The following is a 19308-nucleotide window of genomic DNA, read 5'->3' on the forward strand; positions in this document are numbered from 1 at the left end:
TAATCAAAATCTTTTGCATAAAAAAAGGGGATCAAAGCAATGAAATAGGGGCATAGTCGAGTCAGGTAGAAATCCTCTGTTGCTTCCCTGCTCTCTTAGAAGTCTCTGCCACCATGGTCACACCAACCTGTGCCTCATTCTCAAGCTAATGCAAGCACTCTCCGGAAAGGCGTGACTAAAGCTATCAGCAGGAGCCAACAACTCCCCCATCCTCCAAATAGTTACATATTGGGTGAAGTGAGAGGCTCGAAGTGGAAATGAAATCGAATACTCAACAGCATCATTAGGGTGAGTTTGATCATGTCCAAATTGTCACCAGAATCTGAAGGGAAATTAGAAAGTGCAATAAGTAAAGCCAATCAACTGTATGCTGGGCTGTCAGAACATGATGTAAGTCAACATCACCAAGCAATGTCACTAGCTAATCTGATGCACATCCAGTCACACTAGAGCTGCTCTGAATAGAAGCTCACTAGAAGAGAGCGTAAGGAATAATGAAAGCCTAGCCTTATATCGACGTTAAGGACCTACTACCTTCAGCACATCCATCAACCATATTTGGGGAGGGATAAAAGAAAAGAGAGATTAAAGAATAAAGAGATGTGCGTTAAGAGGAAAAAGTAAGAAAATGGGTTATTTAGAGAAAATACAATGTTGAGTGTCGAAGTGATGTGAGAATCATAAAGTGAGAAAGGGATGGGAAATAGTACCTGAAGGAGTAGTGCGCTCCCCGCAAATCGGGTGGTCTCGTCCTGACAAAGCGCATCCAAGCCCAACAAGGTCTCGGCTAACACTAAACCATTGCAGTTCTAACCCTCTCTAATGTGCTAAGCTATCTTAAACAGTTTGATGCTAGCTCTACCATTGCCAGATGCAAGCAAGTAGTGCGCAAGAAGGCACAAGCAAAGGGCGTCCTGGCAATGCCTCTGCCAAGTGAAATCATCTCTATCTCCAATGCTCGAGAATTGACGAATTAAACCAAGAATGTCCAACTCCCCATCATGAGCTAAGGCACGAGCCTCACTCAGAGTAAGGCCACACATCCGAGCTAGAGCCTGTGCATGACCAAAGAAAGGTTAGGAAAGAATCACCTTAACCCCAGAAAATCCCATCAAAGCCCAGAACTCCTCAATGGTCGGACATAACTCTTGCATCCTGAAGTGGAATACATAAGTAATCGGGTCCCAACAATGGACTGTGGCATGAAAGAAAAGAAAGCATAGAGGGGTGTGGCTTAAATAGAAAAGGGCATTCAACCCAAAGCTGGAGAAATTGACTTTATCCATCCCAACTAAGGTAGCCATCTAGTCTTCAAGCCTAGAAGCAAGAGGTGTCTCCATTGTTGGAAGAAAAATGACGAAAAACACTCTTCTGGTTTAAGACTAGAAAGTGCATGACAGCTATCTCAAGTTGTACCAGCCACTAATCGACCATTTTGAATCCAACCGTACAGATGTTTTGGCCAGTTGGCCAAAAATTTGTCCAGCCCAACAAAATGATCAGTGCAGTAGCAGCAATAGAGGCTCAATAGGTGTCTTTTGGTCTTTTTTTGAGTCATCTTCAATCCTTTTTCTTTCTAGCTAGTGTTTTTAGGTATCGTCGGGTTGTTTTTGCTGTATCTTTCTTTTATCAAGTTGTATTTTGCATTTTGGTCAGTTGTAGGCTCATAGGCTGTCTCAGAACTACACGTGATGCAACCTTTTTCAATTTTCATTTCAAATAAAAGTGTTTTTGTGCTGAAGTGTTGTGCCATCCAATGTAATCATGTGCAAAATAACATTCTTCCTTTTCATATTGGTAGGTCATGCTTTGATCAAGTTTTTGTTTTTTTGTTTTTTTTTTACAAACTGTTTTTCAAAACAACTTGGAAGCTAAACAAGATTTCTTTGTTACTTTCTTTTTCCTAAGAAAAACAAAAAGAAGGTGTAGTAAAAAGGAAGATCCCCGTCAGAATATCAAACTAAGCAATAGCTACAAACAACGAATGGTATAGGTAACAATCGGGTCCATCATCATTACTATCATCAGCACCACCATTAGTACCATTGATGAGCTCAAGACCCTTGTCGTCGTCGTCATCATTGTTGCTGACAATGATCACCTCAAGAGTAGGAGCCTAGAGAATCACCACATCCTACTAGTACAAGACATCAGTTAGAAAACAAAAGATGTAGGTATCTTGGAAATCAGATACAGTTTTGAAGTATCAAAGAAGAGCCTCGTCACGAACATTTTGAAAGTTTGGATCCATAGGACCTTGTCCTCGCCCATGTCTATGACCACGACCCTGACTAGGCCCTTGTCTTAGACCATGCCCATAGCTATGTCCATTACTTTAAGCATACCCTTGCCCACGTCTTCCATCCCAACTATGTCTATGAACTCCACTATGACCTCTACCGTGAATAATGGCAAAGGTAATATCGAAAGGCATATGATGGAAGAGAGCAAGAAACAGAGTGTTATGAGTCTCATCATTAGACATAGTATACTCTTCTTAGGGGTATTTGGCTCATCAAATCCTATAGGAGATCTAGGAAAAGAGAAGAAACCATTCTCATACATGGCAAAGGATCAAAAAGTGCCTGAGAGCACCAATAGATGGCTGACCATATTATATTAGGCCAAGTAAATTGTGTACGTCTGCATGCATGATTTGTATGAAAACTCTTTTTGTATGGTTGAAGCCAGAATTTGTACGGGTAATTCAAAAAGTTGTCTGACCAGTGGGAAAGATGTACATTCAAATCAAATTCAACTTTAGAAGCTCAAGAACATCTTTGCCACTGGTCTCACTATCCTCCAGTACATGGTTTGCTTCAATTTTAGACTCAACATCTATCAAAATAGAGTTTGGAAATCGGTTTGTTTCCTCCCATTGAGGTGCTTCCCCATAAGCATTGCTTCCCGAGATGTTTTCATAAAACATCGCTTCTCGAAATGAAATGGCCCTATACGCCGAATTCGAACAAAACTTTGAGTTGCTTCACTATAAGCACCATTTCCTGAGATATTTTTTGAAATATTGCTTTCCAGAACGAGGTAGCTCCATACACCAAGTTCCAAAACAATTTGAAAATTTGATGTTTGGAAGAACATTGCCTTTTCACAAAATAAGGCTGCCCTGTGCACTATTCCCATAACCATGAGATGCTTTCCAAAGTATCTCTTCTTCAGATATTCAAAGAATATTGCTTTCCGAAGACATAGCTTGCATGCCTATTTTCAAATTTGTGAGGTGCTCTCTAGAGTATCACTTCTTGAGATGTGCGAAGAACATTGCTTCCCAAACTTGTGAGACGTTCAAAGAACGTCGCTTCAATAAGAATGAGATGGACCCTTACGTCAATACTCTAAATCCTCGAAGAGCTATCTGTATCCTGAGATGTTTGAAAAAGCATTGTTTCCAAAAGCCAAGCGGCCCCATATACTGAATTCCAAACTTGAGAGGTGTATCTATCACATCATTTTTGTGCATCCATTGCATTGTTTGTTGCATCTATCGCATTTCATACCACACTTTCTCTTGTTGCATTCACTCTTTCACATGAAATACGTCTAGGCCTGCATTCACCCTTTTCGTATGAAATACTTTTAGGCTTGTTGGCTACAACCTTTTCTTCTATTCACATGAAATATGTTCGGATTGCACCCCAAGGCTCGCCTTTGTTGACTGGCAGGTCAAGATTAGAGTTCCCTATTGCTATGATTGCTGGTCGCATACACTGTTCAGGTTACATACTCCTCCCTATATCACTTATGTGGTAGCACATTTGAGCAACCTCTTCGCCACTCACATGAAATGTGTTTGCCCTACACCCCTGGGTTCGCCTTTGTTAGCTGGTAGGTGAGAATTGGAGTTCCATGTTGTTGTGATTGTCGATCGCATACAAGTTTTTGGAGTATGTTTCCGCCAACCATGTTGAATTGTAGAAAACACTGATGGTTCCCCTTCTTTTTCCATTCATGTGAAACAAGTTTGTATGCGATGCACCTTTCTTTTTCATTCATGTGAAACACATTTATATGCGATACACCTTTCTTTTTCATTCATGTGAAACACATTTATATGCGATACACCTTTCTTTTTCATTCGTGTAAAACACATTTGTATGCGATGCACACCCTTTTTCATTCATGTTAAACACATTTGTATGCAATGCACCCCTTTTCTTTCATTCATGTGGATCACGTTTGTATACGATGCACCCCTTCTTTTTCATTCGTGTGGATCACATTTGTATACGATGCACATTCTTGATCATTTTGTTTGGTATTTGCTTACTTCCTTGATATGTGGAAATACAGAAAGGTTGTATTCTCCATGCTCGCATCTTCTAGCATACTTCATACCATTTGCAAAAGGCATGCCTCGCATGTTATCATCTTCGCATCATCATTCCGTTGCATGGCATTGCATAAAAATCAACTTTCAAATTGTTTTCAAAAGCTTTTAGGTAATGTGGTACATGTAAGCCTAACTTTCGAATAACAAGCTTCACGAAGCGTGTAAATTTGACTATCTAATGTGTTTCAATCATATAATTTGTATCATGCCTTGAACTACGTTGGTTTGATTCCTTGCAAAGTGATGCGTAGGCAACCCTCGAGTCCAACCAACTGCATTTGCATCTTATTTGTTTGCCCAAGTCCTATGGCCTTATTAAAAGGGTTGTCTTTAGGTTTTGACATTCACTCACGTCATGAAATGACATACTAAGCTCTATCAAAGAAGGGCAACTGTAGACACCCCATTTTGACCGGCCCTAAAACTTGGACTCCTTTTTCTAAACACCCAATGATGAATATCCGAAATACGTGTTACCTTTGATTTCTCTAGTACTCAATTTCTAAAGCAGATCCCAACCTTTCATCCATTTGGGCCAAATGTTTTTAAACCTTTCAAAAAAAAATTTAAAAAAATTAATTTTTGTCATGCATAAATCTAATCAGTTCCATGATGTTTTTAATTAAAACGTTGTGATTTTCGTTAAACCGAGCAAAGACAAAGTGGAAATGAATGGAATGGAAGAGAATCTTCTCGAAAAACCTTGTTTTTCTAGTAATTTGCTTCAATTGTAAAAAATTTCACAACAACAAAAAAGGGTTTTTACGGCGCGCAATGCATGTCGTGAAAACCCTTCTACGACGTGCAACGCGCGTCATATTATGACCAGTCATGGAAAGTCATTTACTTTTAACGATATGTTTTGTACGTCATTAAAAACATTTAACGACAGATTTTGTGTCGTTACTTTTTCTACGACATGCTATACCATGCCGTTAAAAACTATTTAACGACAGATTTTGTGCGTCGTTGTTACTTTTTCTATGACTAATTTTGCACGCCGTTAATTGGTGAAACAAATAACGACACTAATTGCACGCCGTAAATATGTAATACGACTTATTATGCCGGTCGTAGAATATGTAGTTTTTTTTTTTTTTTAAATTTTAAAATTCAGCAGGTTTTATTTGACTAATTTTGTACAATCTAACAAATATTACAAACAAGCATCACAAAACATCAATCAACCACCAAAATATTATTTGAAATATCAAAAAAAAAACTATATCCATAAATTATGAACATTCAACAAATGTCTATACAATCCAAAATGTTCTAAATTATCCAAAAAACACTATCATTAAGTTCTAAACCATACAAAATTTAGCCAAATATCTTCTTGTGAGTGCACCATCATGGGCTGATTTAATTGCATCAACACTCAGGTTTGTGTCCTCCATATCTTTGTACTAAAAAATTGTTAGCAGCTTCAAGAGCCTCTTCAGAAGCATTACCAGCTGCCGTAAGAGAATACTCAAAAAAGGACCATCACCTCCGTATGCAGGACAAAGGCTCAAGGTATTTAAATCCAAGCAAAGGTCCTCGGGAGCACCCAGTTACAAACCTAAGACAAAGCACAGAATCAGAAAAGAAAACAAAGATATTTGGTCACTGTTCCATCCAAAAGATCTTGAAGCCCTACAGCTGCCTACATAATAAACATTTAGTATTGCTGCTGCATAACAAATACTGGAAATTACAAAACAAGGATGCCTTTTGAAGAGAAAGTTAGAAATTGACATATAGATAATGAAATGCCCTGCATACCCTTATACAAATTCACCATACATAGCATCTCATACATGGTCCCATAAATGTGAGTTTCTCATTTTGGCAAACCTCCAGGGAACACTTGAAATTATTAACACACCAATTGGATAAAGGAAATGAGGCTGAAATTGAGTCAAAACAATTGACATTGGGGTTCTCAATTCTAGCTTAATTACTTGAGGCATCAAAAGAATTGTATTGCTAGTCTGTAAGCAATTCGATGAAAGTGGACTTCCATTGTATGCATCATTTCAGAAAGTATTTGATTATTTTTATAGGTAAAAAGATTTGAGAAGGATAGATAGCTTATAATCTGGTTTTAGGAAGTATTTGATTATTTTTATTAGGTAAAAAGATTTGGAATAGTGAGCCAGCTTTGAATAATAACCACAATCAAATATTCTATTCAAATTGTGTGAATCGGTGTTAGTCTGGCAGTCATCTAACAAAGCTGTAGTTTGTTACGACAAGAAAATCGCTAAAACTTACATTACACCGACATCAAATACAGAGATCCAATCTTCCAGAATCAGTGCACACTATCAGGAATTCCACCAGATACCATTGATTCATCTACAGATTTAGACCCACCACACGATCTCGAAACTAATTCAAAAAGTTTCTCAATCTACGGTGCACACCTAGTGAAAGACCTACACAAGAAGTTGTATTTTGGATTCTGCATGACCAAAAAAAAAAAAAAAGATTTTAAGAGAACATATGACTAGCCAAACAACACTTTGGTGGTGGTTTGAAGTTACCTCGATGAGCTCAATGAAGGTGATCAAAAGCCTCCAAAGATGTGGTCTATTCACAATCAGTCCTTCCAACAAAACTCTTGTTATTTGCTCCTGTATAATTTCCTATCCAACAAGGAATGCGAAGCTGTGAGCAAATCACATTTCACATAACTAGTGTAAAAATCCTAGACTTAACTAGTGTAATTCTCAATGATCAAGAAGTTATTACTATTCATTCTCTCAATTTCAACCACAACATTTTAGGGGAATTCAAATTTTCTGGTTATACTTGTAGGCAAACAAATCCTATGAATCTAAATTGTAATTTATGTTCAACAAAGAGAGAGAGAGAGAGAGAGAGAGAGAGAGAGAGAGAGAGAAACTAACCTTGTCAGCATTCACAAACAAGTAGAGAAGAACATAGGAGAAGAAATGTGTATGGTTGTTTGGGTTGCGTATCTGATTTGCGATTGCATTGAGGAAGAGATAACGCCCTTCGGAGACAAAGTCCACAATCAGGATCCAGAAGATGTCCATGGCAATCAAAAATTCCACGGAATCATTGTTTGTCATCTGTGCAAGTGGATGTGGATTTTTTGCTTCTAGTTGTTGGATAGTCTGCAAAAAATCCCAACAGAGGAGGCAATTTTAGTGATAGTTCTGGTTTTACTGCAGGAAAAAGACGTTAGTATGCAGATAGAAGAAATGCTTATAAAACACTCCTTGTGCACTTTATGGTTGTGGTGCGCAGTAGTGCTATTACAGCTGAAATGATGCATATAACGAAAGTCCACTTTCATTTCAAATTTTCATTTATAAGTTGCATAACAGAACCAGAGATTTATCTATAGGCCATTTACTATGTTCTGTCCATATTCTCAACAGTGAACGGTTCTAAAGAAAAATACGAGCTCATACCAAATGAAGTCAAATGTTCACGATATTTTTACTGGAGATAGTTCAATAAGTTAGAAGATATTTCAAGAAGAACTCTAGAGCTAAAAACCACCTTATGATGGAGAACTCATTTTTGGAAAAAAACTGGTATATTCAAGCAGTGAGTTCAGCAGACTCCAGCACAAGTAGGCTGAGTTAGAAAAATGAACAGAGGCATCAAGCGATGTCCAAACTAAGTGACACCAAAACCATTGGAAAGGTATTTGAGTTAGTGATATTTTATTAGGGGGATGAAAAGTCTAAAAATCACATCAAGGGGGTGAAAATACAGGTTCAAGCAGTACTGGTCTGTTCTTGTCGCGTTTTGGAAAAATGATCATAACTCTCTCAATAATTAACATTTTTCAGTGATTCTTGTGTACCTAGAAAGGTATCTCATATATCTAACATTTGGCACTGGTTTCACTCCATGAGGATTTTTATTAGAGAAAATGGCATATAAACAAAGTGAGGGTTAATTGCTACTCCCAGAAATCTGTAGGATCCAACCATAAAGAAATCAAATAATACACATGGCCAGAGTATTTAAAAATGAGCTTCTATTTTTTTTTTTTTCTTTTCCCTTTACTTTTTTGGTACAGGAACCAACAATGAGCTTAATTTGATAATTAAGCATTTAATAGAAATAAATTCTACAAAAATCAATGACTTGTCTCTGTCTTCTAAAGGAGGAAATCCACATATTTTCACCTACATAGTATGTACAGGAAATGAAACATTATTATGTTTCAGGAATTCAATGGTTAAATGTCAAGATTTTTCTGATAATCCTTGTTTTTGCCAAAAATGCTAATTTGTTTTTATAAATACTCAAAATTGTATTGGTCTAATGAGATTTTTCTTAAGTTTAGGTGCATGAAGCATGAAAAACTGAATATAGGTATAAACAAGCCCTTACATTCATCCTCAAGGGAGAAAAAAAAGAAAAGAAAAGAAAAAAAAAAAGTCAAGCAATGCTAGTTTCAAATTTCAAAATCAAATGTGAGTACGCACAAAGAAAACAAGTGCAAAGGGGAAAAAATAAACACTAACCTGAATATACCATCCAAGAGCATCTCACCTTTGGATAAAACTATAGTGTTTTCTAAGAAAAACCTGTTGTTATCTTGTATTGAATTTTAAAGAAAATTATGAGGTTGTAAAGCATAATATGCCCAGCAATAAATGAGTCCAAAAGCATATGACTAATATACAGTATCCCTTACATACAAAAAATGAAATTAACTTTAGAATCAATTAATTTCACCAAATTCAATGGAAATGAATTGTCCTAGCATGTTGTCCAAGAGCAAGAAAAGAGACAGATTGCTAGTGATAAAAGGAATACAATTGAGAAACAAGGGTTTTACTCAGTTTGGTATCAATTCAATTCATAGTTGAACCAGGTCCAAGATGTAGAATGTTACTAGCAATTTACACAACTGCGATATAACCCCAACATAGCCTTATCACAGGTCACTAAAGTCACCAAAATTTTAAAATTAAGAGAAAAACATGTATTTTATTTCTTTAGCTGAAAAACTTCTAATTTGCACATGTTGCCAAATCATTCTTTTATCTTCTTGACCCAAAAGCATGTTTCAAAACTAAATTATTTTTGCTTCTTAGCCAAAAAATTCAGCAAGTTGATTTTTCATTTATGAAAGGAACTTGCAGTGCTGCTGATGCAAAGACAAGTTTAAATTTTTCTTAAAGTATACAAGTTACCAAAGTTACAACTCTGTGACCAGCTAGTGCTCCCCCAATGATTCCAAGAGGTAAAGGACCCACCATGAATAGCATACCTACAGTCACATAGTGGAAGCTTTAGTAATAAAACTTACAAAAATATTCAAAAAAAATCTTTAGTTCAAAGAAGAATAACCTACATTTGGAAGCTTCTCAGGACGCCCATTTAGACCTCCAGATTTAACCTGTCGCTCACATAACCACCACCCAAGGAGGTCCTTGTCAATATGATGTAGAGAACCGGTTATTGCAAGAGCTCCAACACAATAGAAAACTGCAGTTACAATGGCCATACCACCAACATAATTAATTTTTTTTTGTCTAATTTCAGGATTTAAAAATTTATACAAACCATAAGATATATCAATTGGTATTACCTTAATGAACATCTTACAGAGTTGTTTACTCTTTATTGAGGAGACTGATTGCATAATCACTCAATAAATCATGTCTTATTGGAACCGTTTTTGTCTACTGTCAATTTGTTCCTTATATTTACTCAATTTATCTGAATCCATTTGCTTTTTAGATCATTACCAGATCATGTAACAAACATGAAAATTCAAATATAGAATCTCTTTTACAAATCTTAACAAGGCAGCCTAACCCTACGGACACAAATCATAAGTTTCAACAAACCCACTGGGAAGTATCATATCATGTTGGCCAACTCTAGTCAGATTATGTGGGCTTCTTTCAGAATTTACAATTTCTTGTATGATTGCCAACTGGTTTTCCTAATAAAAGAGCCTTCTATTTTAGCTTTATTGCAGATTTTGGCCAATGCAGCCTGAATGGTTCTTGCAAAACCTGTAGCTTTTCAAGAGGGAAAAATTGGTCTCTTAAATCCTCTAGGCAATTTTTTAATGTGAAGGATGGCTCCCAGGCATAGGGCAAGGCATAGGGTTCTGTGGTAGTGAGACGAGCAATGATCTTGTCGAAATGCAGAGTCTCTTGACGCCCATCTCTCTTCACAACATACATCTTTAAAAAGCTCTGAAACTAGATAGATAGTAAAGAATTTTCAGAGAGGAATTTCATCGAACAGATTCAGCGCACAAAGTGGCTGATACAAGGAGCACTTATAGAGAAAGAGAGAGACGCATGTAGAGGAAAATGAGAGAGAAGATGATTTGAATCTTGTAATTAAGGAATGAGGGGTTTTAGGGTTCCCTCTCTTCACCATTCACCCAAATCAAAACTAACAAATCAATTTTCACCACATTGAAAAAAGAATACCCAAATCAGTTCTACGATCTTGCTGTGTTGAACAAGGGTTTGATTCAGCCTTCATCATGAGAGAGAGAGAGAGAGAGAGAGAGATTTGAAACCTTGCTATGTTTCATTTCAGATAGAGAGAGAGATTGAAACCCTTGTGATGAAGGCAAAATACTTATTTTGGGAAAAAAATATTTGGCGCCCTAAATTTTATTTTGGCGCCTTTGTTTTTTATCATATGATTCATGACATGCATTGTACGTCGTGAAAGGTAATACTTTTAACAGTAGACAATGTGTGTCATAAAAAATATAATACTTTTAACGGTGGGTGTTGTGTGCACTGTAAAAAGTATTCACTTTTCACGGCTAGTATATGTGCGTCGTGCATAATTTAATTAATGTATTAATGGCACGCCATATGCACATCATAGAAAGTTTTATTATTTACGGTGTGCATTGTAAGCCGTAAAAAAATCATTGTTATTACCATTCATGGCCTACGCAATAGACATGTCATGGTTGGAAAAGTATTTACGACGTGCAAAAAAAGTAAGTCATAAAAGTAAGAAACTACGGCATGCATTTATTGTATGCCGTTGATGTGATGCCGTAAAAAGTCATTTTTGTTGTAGTGTTTACTCCAACCGTACAACTTGTATGCCTGGCTAGCCATAAAAGAGAAGGCCAAACATCTTTTGGCTGGTGTAGGATGTCTTTTGGGGTTACCAAGAGCACCCAACAGTTCAAACTCCCTGATTTTTGATCTTATATCACTAGTAAAATGTGAAATAGAAAATGAGAGTCCAGATTCGACAACTTTTATAAAAAATCCATTTTATTACAAAACATTTGTTAGAAATGAACTATATCACTAGATTTCAAAGTCGCCACCTAATCTTTTGGGGAAATTAGAAAACCTGTGACTCGTGTCAAAGGCCACTGTTCGTTATAACCAAAAATAACTCGGTTCAAAACCTTCGGTAAGAGGGGGGAAGGTCATGAATTGAGCACCCCTGCTCACCCGATCAAAATATTGGTCTCTACTAAGCCATGATATGAGTATTATAAACAATATATGTTTGTGTTCCGGTTATTAATAATGCTAACATTACTATGTGAAGCAAATAAGTATAGATCATGTCACTTATTTTGGTATGCTTTAATTTTATGTATTTTGAAAGTTTTTTGAATAATTATACAACCCAAAATGAAATTGAGACCATATGCATATCAATCAATAACATTCCAACTTAAACAAACATACTCCCCCCACTAGCATTCATACTGATATTCCAGATAAGCAGGTAACCACATAGTACAATGCTGGACATAGTAGAATAACATACACACACATGATTCTAAAACTATAAATGCTCACCTAATACTCCTCTGTGGTAAGCCACAAAAGTAATATGCTATAAACATATGCATGATCCTATACGCAAATATCTAATGCAATGCATACAAAAAAATGAAACTAAAGATTCAACTATTACCAAATGGCATGTGAATCGTTTCAAGGCATAGGGTAGCGCACAAAACCATGTTAGAAATGATAAATCCCATTGATGCAAATGAGCCGAACCCATATGCATGAAAAATGGATACAAATCATGGATACTATATATACAGAAAGCACGTAAATAAAAGGAATAGAAAGGCATGGGATTGGAAGATTATTACAACAATTCAAATGAGAAGATGGGGAAGAAATTATTACAAAAATGAATAGATAATAAAAAGAAGATACGTGGGTTGGAGAAATTAATACAACTATGAATAGATTCATCCAAATTACTGCTGAATCTAACAAATCATATTAAATAAATAAATAAAGTTGATCAGTAGCTCTAGAAACACCCGGGAGAGCACTCCCTAGAAACTATCTATCATGCTCTGGGAAAAACCATCTGACTAGACATAATATGATTCGGCCAACTATAAATGTGACCGGCCAAATACTTTCTCTGGGGAAAATTAATTTGGTATAGAGAAGTCCAGAACAGAAGCCAAGCACATCTTCCAAAGAGTGTTTATCCCTTCTACCTCTCCCATTTGCAGAAACCACTTAGGGAAGAGGTAGACATGCCTTAACTCTCAACAATAAGATAGAACAGACATGTACAACAGATATTTTGTAACAATTCATCAAATTAAATGGATTGAAGCAAAATCAAATTCAAACCTAAGAAATAGATGGGAACTTACATCAACTCTTTGTGAATAAGAACAGGTTAATACCCAGATCCATGCTATTAATTTGAGAGAGTAAATTAATGCGCATCATTTCTTAGTGGAAGTTTTGATTTTAAAGCAATGGATTCATAAAAAAACTATTGAGAACTCTTCTTCTATTCATGGAACAAGGATGTTTCCACCCTTTCCATGTTTACGAGTGATTGAGAAAAGAGATTTTAACACTCTTGACATAGAATCTCTTGTTTTGCTTCCAAAAACAATCAATAAAATGGAAAACCACAACCCTCTCAATATCAAATCCCAAGAATCATCCGAGTAATCTTATAAAACAACTACTATTACTCACTAATATTGAGCATAGGTTGAAACACATGGATTAACATACTTAAATGATGAGATATGTGAGAAGAAGATGTGTAACAAGAAGGAAATCTACTCTACATATCAAACTTGTGAATGGATGGTTACTTTCTACCCCCAATCACATCCACATGGTTCCAAGTATCGCATCTATATATAACAACTGTGAATCATAGCACTAGAAAGAAAGAAAAAAAAAAGTGTGCAAAAGTGTAAGAAAGTGAAGAGAACAATCCACTTAATGGATGGGTGGCTAACGTCCTGGTTCCCTCCACATTCATGAGGACCCATCAAATGATTACAACAAGCTAACAATGAAGAAAGAAAGAGAAAAAGTGACAAAATTTTGCAAAAGTTCACCTCTTGAAGAGAGGATGAACTTTCTTGTTCAAAAACTGTTTTCTAGTACCCTCAAAGTTCTTGATTAAGTCTAAGAATCCTTGCCAAGGAGCTCCAAGTCAAGGATTAATGGTGCTTAGGTGGTGGGTGTATAAAGGGAGATGTGAAGAAGTTGAAAGCCTTTGAGTTCAAGGTCTAAGCCTAGAAAATGATTTTTCAACTCTTTAGAATGAAGTATAGAGCTGTATTTAGAGAGTTTTGACGGAAACAAAATATCTGAGAAATTTGCTGAGGAAACCCAAAGGCAAAATATCTAAGATATTTGTATAAAATTCGGAGAATATGCCGAATTTCTCGAAACTGCTCTATTTTCTGGACAAATCATCTGGCTAGACAAAAAATTGTTTGGCCAGACAAAAAATTGTTTGGTTAGACAATTTTTTTAAAGGAAAAAACAGGGTTTTTTTTTTTTTTTTTTTCCAAACAATTCTTATTCCTTCCACTCATTTCCACTTTTTCCTTGCTCAATTTACTTTTAAAAATTTAGCACTTGAATTTTGAAAATGCAAGCCTCGGAACTTTGTAGAAATGTTTGAAAAGGGGTTTACGAGGGTAGAAAATATTTTGGCCAAATGAGTGCAACGTTGGGATTAAAGTTTGAACTTGGCTCTCCTGCTGAGGAATTAGTAAGATTACACATTCCAACCTTCATCATCATGTGTTCGGAAAAGAGCGCCCAAGTCTTAAGGCTGGTCAAAATGGGGTGTCTACAACTAGCTAGACAAATTTGTCGAGAAATAGAGCAATTTTTGTGAGATGGTCCCCCTATGCATGTGAGGTTGCCACATCCGCAATGTTTGTGCAAATTACGGACCAAGCAACCTTCAACCTATAAATTCACCACTCTTTCACTTGTTGAAAAGGAGAGAGGGTTTACCAAGGCATAGAGACACTTCTCTTTGGCTCAAAACCTATTGGGACCTTCAAATTTTCTCTTTCTATACTTACACCTATAGATACACCATTGGAGATAGAAGCTTGAAGTTACTTTCTATTGGGAATTGAAGTCTAAACCTAGAAGCTTAATGGTTCTTAGAAAAAGGTTTGCTAATCAAGGAGGCTTTCTTCATCACTTGAAGTGAGTTCTTCAACTTTCTTTGCACTTTCTCTTCTATTTTCTCTCTTGCCAAACACTCTGAAATTCTGAATTTAATTGTTTAATATGTGATTGGGCCTTGTGGATAGTGGAAGGGATTAGCCACCCCTCCATAGGATTGATTGGATTACTTGAATTATAGTTTTCCCTACATTTTCTCTCTCATTTTCTCACCTTCCAAACACTCAATATTCTTATTTTCTTTGGTAATTTAGATTAGATTTGGACTTGTATAGAGGGTTCTAGCTCTACCCTATAGCTTGTTTTGATAATTCTTTTGTTTTCCTTCATTGTCTTTCATTTTCCATCATGTTCTCACTAATTTTCTCATCATCCAAACAAGTTTAATTTTCATAATTCAATCATTGCTTATATTCTAATGAGATTTTAAAATTTTTTATGTGGGGTTAATTGGGTGATCCATGAGCTTAAATTGGTGATTGAAGTGTTTTCAATCTCATTTTCTTTTATTTTCTCTTACTTTCCCTTATTTTTTCTTACTTTCTCTCTACATTCTTGGAAGCCAAACATGGCTTCCACTTAGTAGTAATTTGTAATCTACTCTCTCCATCTACTTCTAACATGTATTTGCGTACCTATTTACTCTTTTCCACAAGAGATGATGTAGATTCATATTCACTTCTTTGATTTGTTTCTTATTTAGCTTCCATTTCATGTATGTTTCTTCTATGATCATCAATGATTTCCTATATCTTTGATGATCAAAGAAGTCTATCATCTCATCCTTTCTTCCATAATGAGTATGGTAGTTCTCTCTCATTGTTTTTCTTTCTTGATCATTATGTGATTTTCTATATCCATTGGTGATTGCGGAAGACCATCATTTCATCTCTTTCATGGTGAGGATAGTGGATTTAACTTGTTTTCATTTTCTTTATTACTTGATTGCTTCCATGATGTAGTATTGTTCGGTAGCTTCTAATGTCTTTTCATTTGGTGGCATTATTAGTAGTTCGTTTCTATTATTCTTGTCATTTCACTTCTTCTTAGTATAGATGCTTGAGTACTCATTTCTTTCTTCTCTATCCCTTTCATTCAGAGCTTTCCATACCTTGGCATCATGTTTTGTTTATTTCATCATTCTTCTATGTTTTGCATCCATTTTTCATGTATAAGGCTTGACTCATTTTATGCCTCATTTCTTTATTTCTTATGTAATTATGTGCGCTACCCTATGCCTTGAGATGGTTCATATATCATATGATTAGTAGCCAAGTCTTTAGTTGCATTTTATGTGTGTGTGTGTGTGTGTGTGTGTGTTGCATTAGTTTCTTTGCATTTAGGATCGTACATACTTTTCTAACACTTTTTGCTTAGCTTGGTGTAGAGGAGTACTAGGTGAGCTTCTTTCATATTTGCATCCTGATTATGTGTATTTTTCTTACTATGTCTAGCATTCTTATCATGCGGCTACTTACTGTCTTGATATATCTCTTTGGATGCCCTCAGATGGAGGTTATTTTGCTTAGGTTGGTATGTTATTGATTTCCATGCATGTTAACTCACCTTTTCTTTGGGTTGCATATCTTTGAAACCTTTTTCAAAATCGCTTGAGATCAAAGCATTCTAAAGTAAGTGATTTAGTCTATACTTGTTTACTTCACATAGTAATTTTAGCATTAATAATCGGAACATAAGCATATATTGGTAATCAATCTCATATCTAGAATGGTGTAGGCCGATCTTTGATCGGGTGAGCTGGGATGCTCAATTCATGACCTTTCCTCCTCATACCTAAGTTCTCGAGCTGAGACACTTTGGTTACGACGAACAATGGCCTTTGGCATGAGTCATGGGTTTTTTAATTTTCTCAAAAAATTTGGTGGCGATTCTGAGTCTGGTGATGTAGTCCATTTTTGGCATTTCTTGTGATTAGTGGATTTTCTATAGATTTGCTAGATTTGGACTCCCATTCTATTTTACATTGCACTAGTGAAACTAAATTGAGGGTTCTAATTGTTGGGCCCGCTCGGGCCCCCATTTAGGAGATCCCACACTATTTAATTTTTAAGTTTATGCTAGTTCTTAAAAATAGCAGACCTTCTACCTCACCACTAGAGATGCTCTAAAAGGATTAGGTATTGCTAAAAATTACATGAAGATCAATTTCAAGCTTTTCAATGACTATTTAAAATTAGTGCCACTTCATAAACCCTAAAACTTACTTGTTTTTCTCTCTATTTGTTTTTGTTTTTTTTTTTTCCTGTAACAGTGGTTCCCCCACCTCTCTGATCACCATTTTCTATCCCTCTCACTCTCATTCCCTTCGAGCCTTCTCTAGATTTGGTTCTTAGTCCAGATCTGATGTTTGTCTCACCAATCCGGTTATTACCACCTTACCTTCTCCACCCTCGAGCCTAAAACTTCAAGATCTAGTTTTAGATTTTCTTACAATTCGAAGGCCGACGCTGAATAACACATTTATTTCATGCTAGGCGACCACCTCAACCTCAAAGTTCTATCTTGACCAACATAGGTAGGTTCTTTAGATTCCAAGTTGAAGGCAGTGGAGCAGTGGAGTTTGGATGAGTTCGGTGATGACTCAGATATGTTTTTTTTTTTTTTATTTGGTATTTTAATTTTTAGCTTGTTGATATAATAATCTTTCATGTGTTGAGGTTTGTTTCCTTCTCTTGTGGGGCCCTTTTCTCCTCATCTATGGAGACTTGGATTCTTCTTTCTATAGGGGTTGTTCATCTCTTTTTGAGATCTTATGCTACCGTTGTATGAGATTGATATGGTCTTCTATTGATTTTGTAATGAAATTTTCTTCCCAATCTAAAAAAAAAAAATGACTTCTTAAAATTTGGTAACATTTTTTACTCTTATATGACTTGGAATCAACATATAGCAACCACAAGAATAATAATAAAAAATATTCAAAATTTCAAACTTGTCATTTTGAGGGGAAAAAAGAAATAGCATTTGTACTATTAAAATAATATTGCTAAATTATAATATTTTATTACTAGCTATTGCTAAAATATAGAAATAAGGGAAAATTACACTGAACCCTAGGGGGTTGGCTTAGTGGTCAAGGCATTTGGAGGTGTGCTCTATCTAAGGTCATACGTTCAAAACCCCTAAGGTGCAAACAATTTGTTAGTCCTGGTTTTAATTGGGACTCCCGCAAGTAGGCGGTGAGATTGGTTATAGCAATCCCGGTTCTCCCTCCATTTTGTACTGTATTCTGAACTTGGTTCCGTAGACGTGGGTTGTTGTACTTAGCTTGTTTCCGTCCTTCAATACTTTGTATTTGAGTTATAGGATGTTTAGGGCAGGTTCGTTTCAGGTTGGTTGTGATTGGAAGCATATGGTTGCTGTCTAGTTTTTAGCCTCTTCGCTTGAGCCAGGACTTTGTCGCTCGAGCGAGCCTTGTGTTGTTGCTTCTTCGTTCGAGCGAGAGTTTGTAGGCTCGAGCAGGCTCTTCATGTCTTCAGGTTTTTGTTTAGACGCAGCCTTGGCTCGAGCGAGATGTTCTTCGCTTGAGCGAGCGAGCTGTATGTTTTGGTCTTCTTCGCTCGAGCGTGCTTTTGGGTTGCAGACCTGAATTTTCATGTTGTTCGCTCGAGTGAGGCTTTGTGCGCTCGAGCGAGGTTTCTTTGTGTCTGGTCACTTGAGCGACTACTCCTTCGCTCGAGCGAGGAACGTATATATCAATTCGCAGCAACAGCTTCTTCTTCACTTTTTGATTTCCCCTTTTGTCTCAAACCATAGATTCGACTCTCTCTCTCTCTACACTCACCTTCTCTATAAGGATTGATCTAGTTCTTGGGTGTTCCTACCCTAATCTCTTTGTAAGAAAGTTAGAGGGTTGCGTGGGCTTCGTTTTGATCCAAAAAACTTTGGGATTGGAGCACTTCCGAGTTTGGCTCTTCTTCTCCTTGGGTTCTCCATTTGAGGTAGGGATTCTCCTTGTTCCTTTTCAATAATCCGTCTACAGATAGACATGTGGTAGTTTTGTATTGCATGAAAATCATATCATGTTGAATTTCTTTGAAAACCATGTGAGGGAACCTAGGGTTGGTTGTTTGAGAATGATTAATTTATCATTGTTAGTTCTTTGGGTTAATTGGAGTATAAATTAGCATGTTGTTGTGGAAAGAAGAAAAAACTCTAAATTATATTTTGTATTGGGAAATTAAAGAGGGAGGTTGATTGAGCAATAATTGTAAATTACTATTGTTAATATGAGTTGGGTGAAGGTATTAATGCCTAGAGGATTAACTATGGCATTGGGGTTGTTTTGAAATGAATGTATTGAACTGAGTTGGCTTATGGCTTTTATTATCCATGGAATTGGTTTTGTAAAATAAAAAGAATGGAATTGATTTTGTGAATGGGAAAAGTGTTTTGGGGAATAAGTGGTGTAACTTGTTGACTTGGAAAGTTTATGAAAGTTGACCTTGAAAATGGAAAATGAAATGTTAACTCTATGTGAGTCTCGGAGAATGAATATGAGAATTTAAT

At 36.3% G+C, this 19308-nt stretch overlaps 1 protein-coding gene across 5 annotated transcripts; it reads right to left on the reverse strand.

Annotated features, from left to right (window-relative positions):
* Window positions 1-5545: 5545 nt before the first annotated feature.
* On the reverse strand, window positions 5546-10988 carry LOC114265003 (uncharacterized). 5 transcript variants are annotated; one of them, XR_014336753.1, is made up of 7 exons: window positions 9921-10988; window positions 9684-9817; window positions 9523-9599; window positions 7246-7476; window positions 6880-6981; window positions 6608-6771; window positions 5547-5912 (listed from the first exon to the last, which is right to left on the reverse strand). XR_014336753.1 is itself a non-coding variant. In XM_082880831.1 (6 exons), the coding sequence occupies exons 3-6, from the start codon at window positions 9595-9597 to the stop codon at window positions 5871-5873; spliced, it is 450 nt and encodes a 149-aa protein (XP_082736957.1). In that variant the 5' UTR covers window positions 9598-9599; window positions 9684-9817; window positions 9921-10988; the 3' UTR covers window positions 5546-5870. The 5 variants fall into 5 exon arrangements, 2 of the variants coding, with proteins under 2 accessions (XP_082736957.1, XP_082736951.1); XR_014336751.1 differs by having other exon boundaries at window positions 6608-6797; XM_082880831.1 differs by lacking the exon at window positions 6608-6771 and having other exon boundaries at window positions 5546-5912.
* Window positions 10989-19308: the final 8320 nt, after the last annotated feature.

Source organism: Camellia sinensis, chromosome 1 (assembly GCF_055761805.1).
Source record: "Camellia sinensis isolate YWXY chromosome 1, ASM5576180v1, whole genome shotgun sequence".
NCBI classification, from domain to species: Eukaryota; Viridiplantae; Streptophyta; class Magnoliopsida; order Ericales; family Theaceae; genus Camellia; species Camellia sinensis.

Excerpts from the sequence above, each read along its gene's own strand:
- LOC114265003 (XM_082880825.1), bottom strand. The coding sequence starts at position 9,597 with ATGCTATTCATGGTGGGTCCTTTACCTCTTGGAATCATTGGGGGAGCA. Across the intron at positions 7,477-9,522 it reads GTCACAGAGTTGTAACTTTG|ACTATCCAACAACTAGAAGC; the intron begins GTAACTTGTATA and ends GATTTTTTGCAG. Across the intron at positions 6,982-7,245 it reads TGTTTGTGAATGCTGACAAG|GAAATTATACAGGAGCAAAT; the intron begins GTTAGTTTCTCT and ends CTTGTTGGATAG.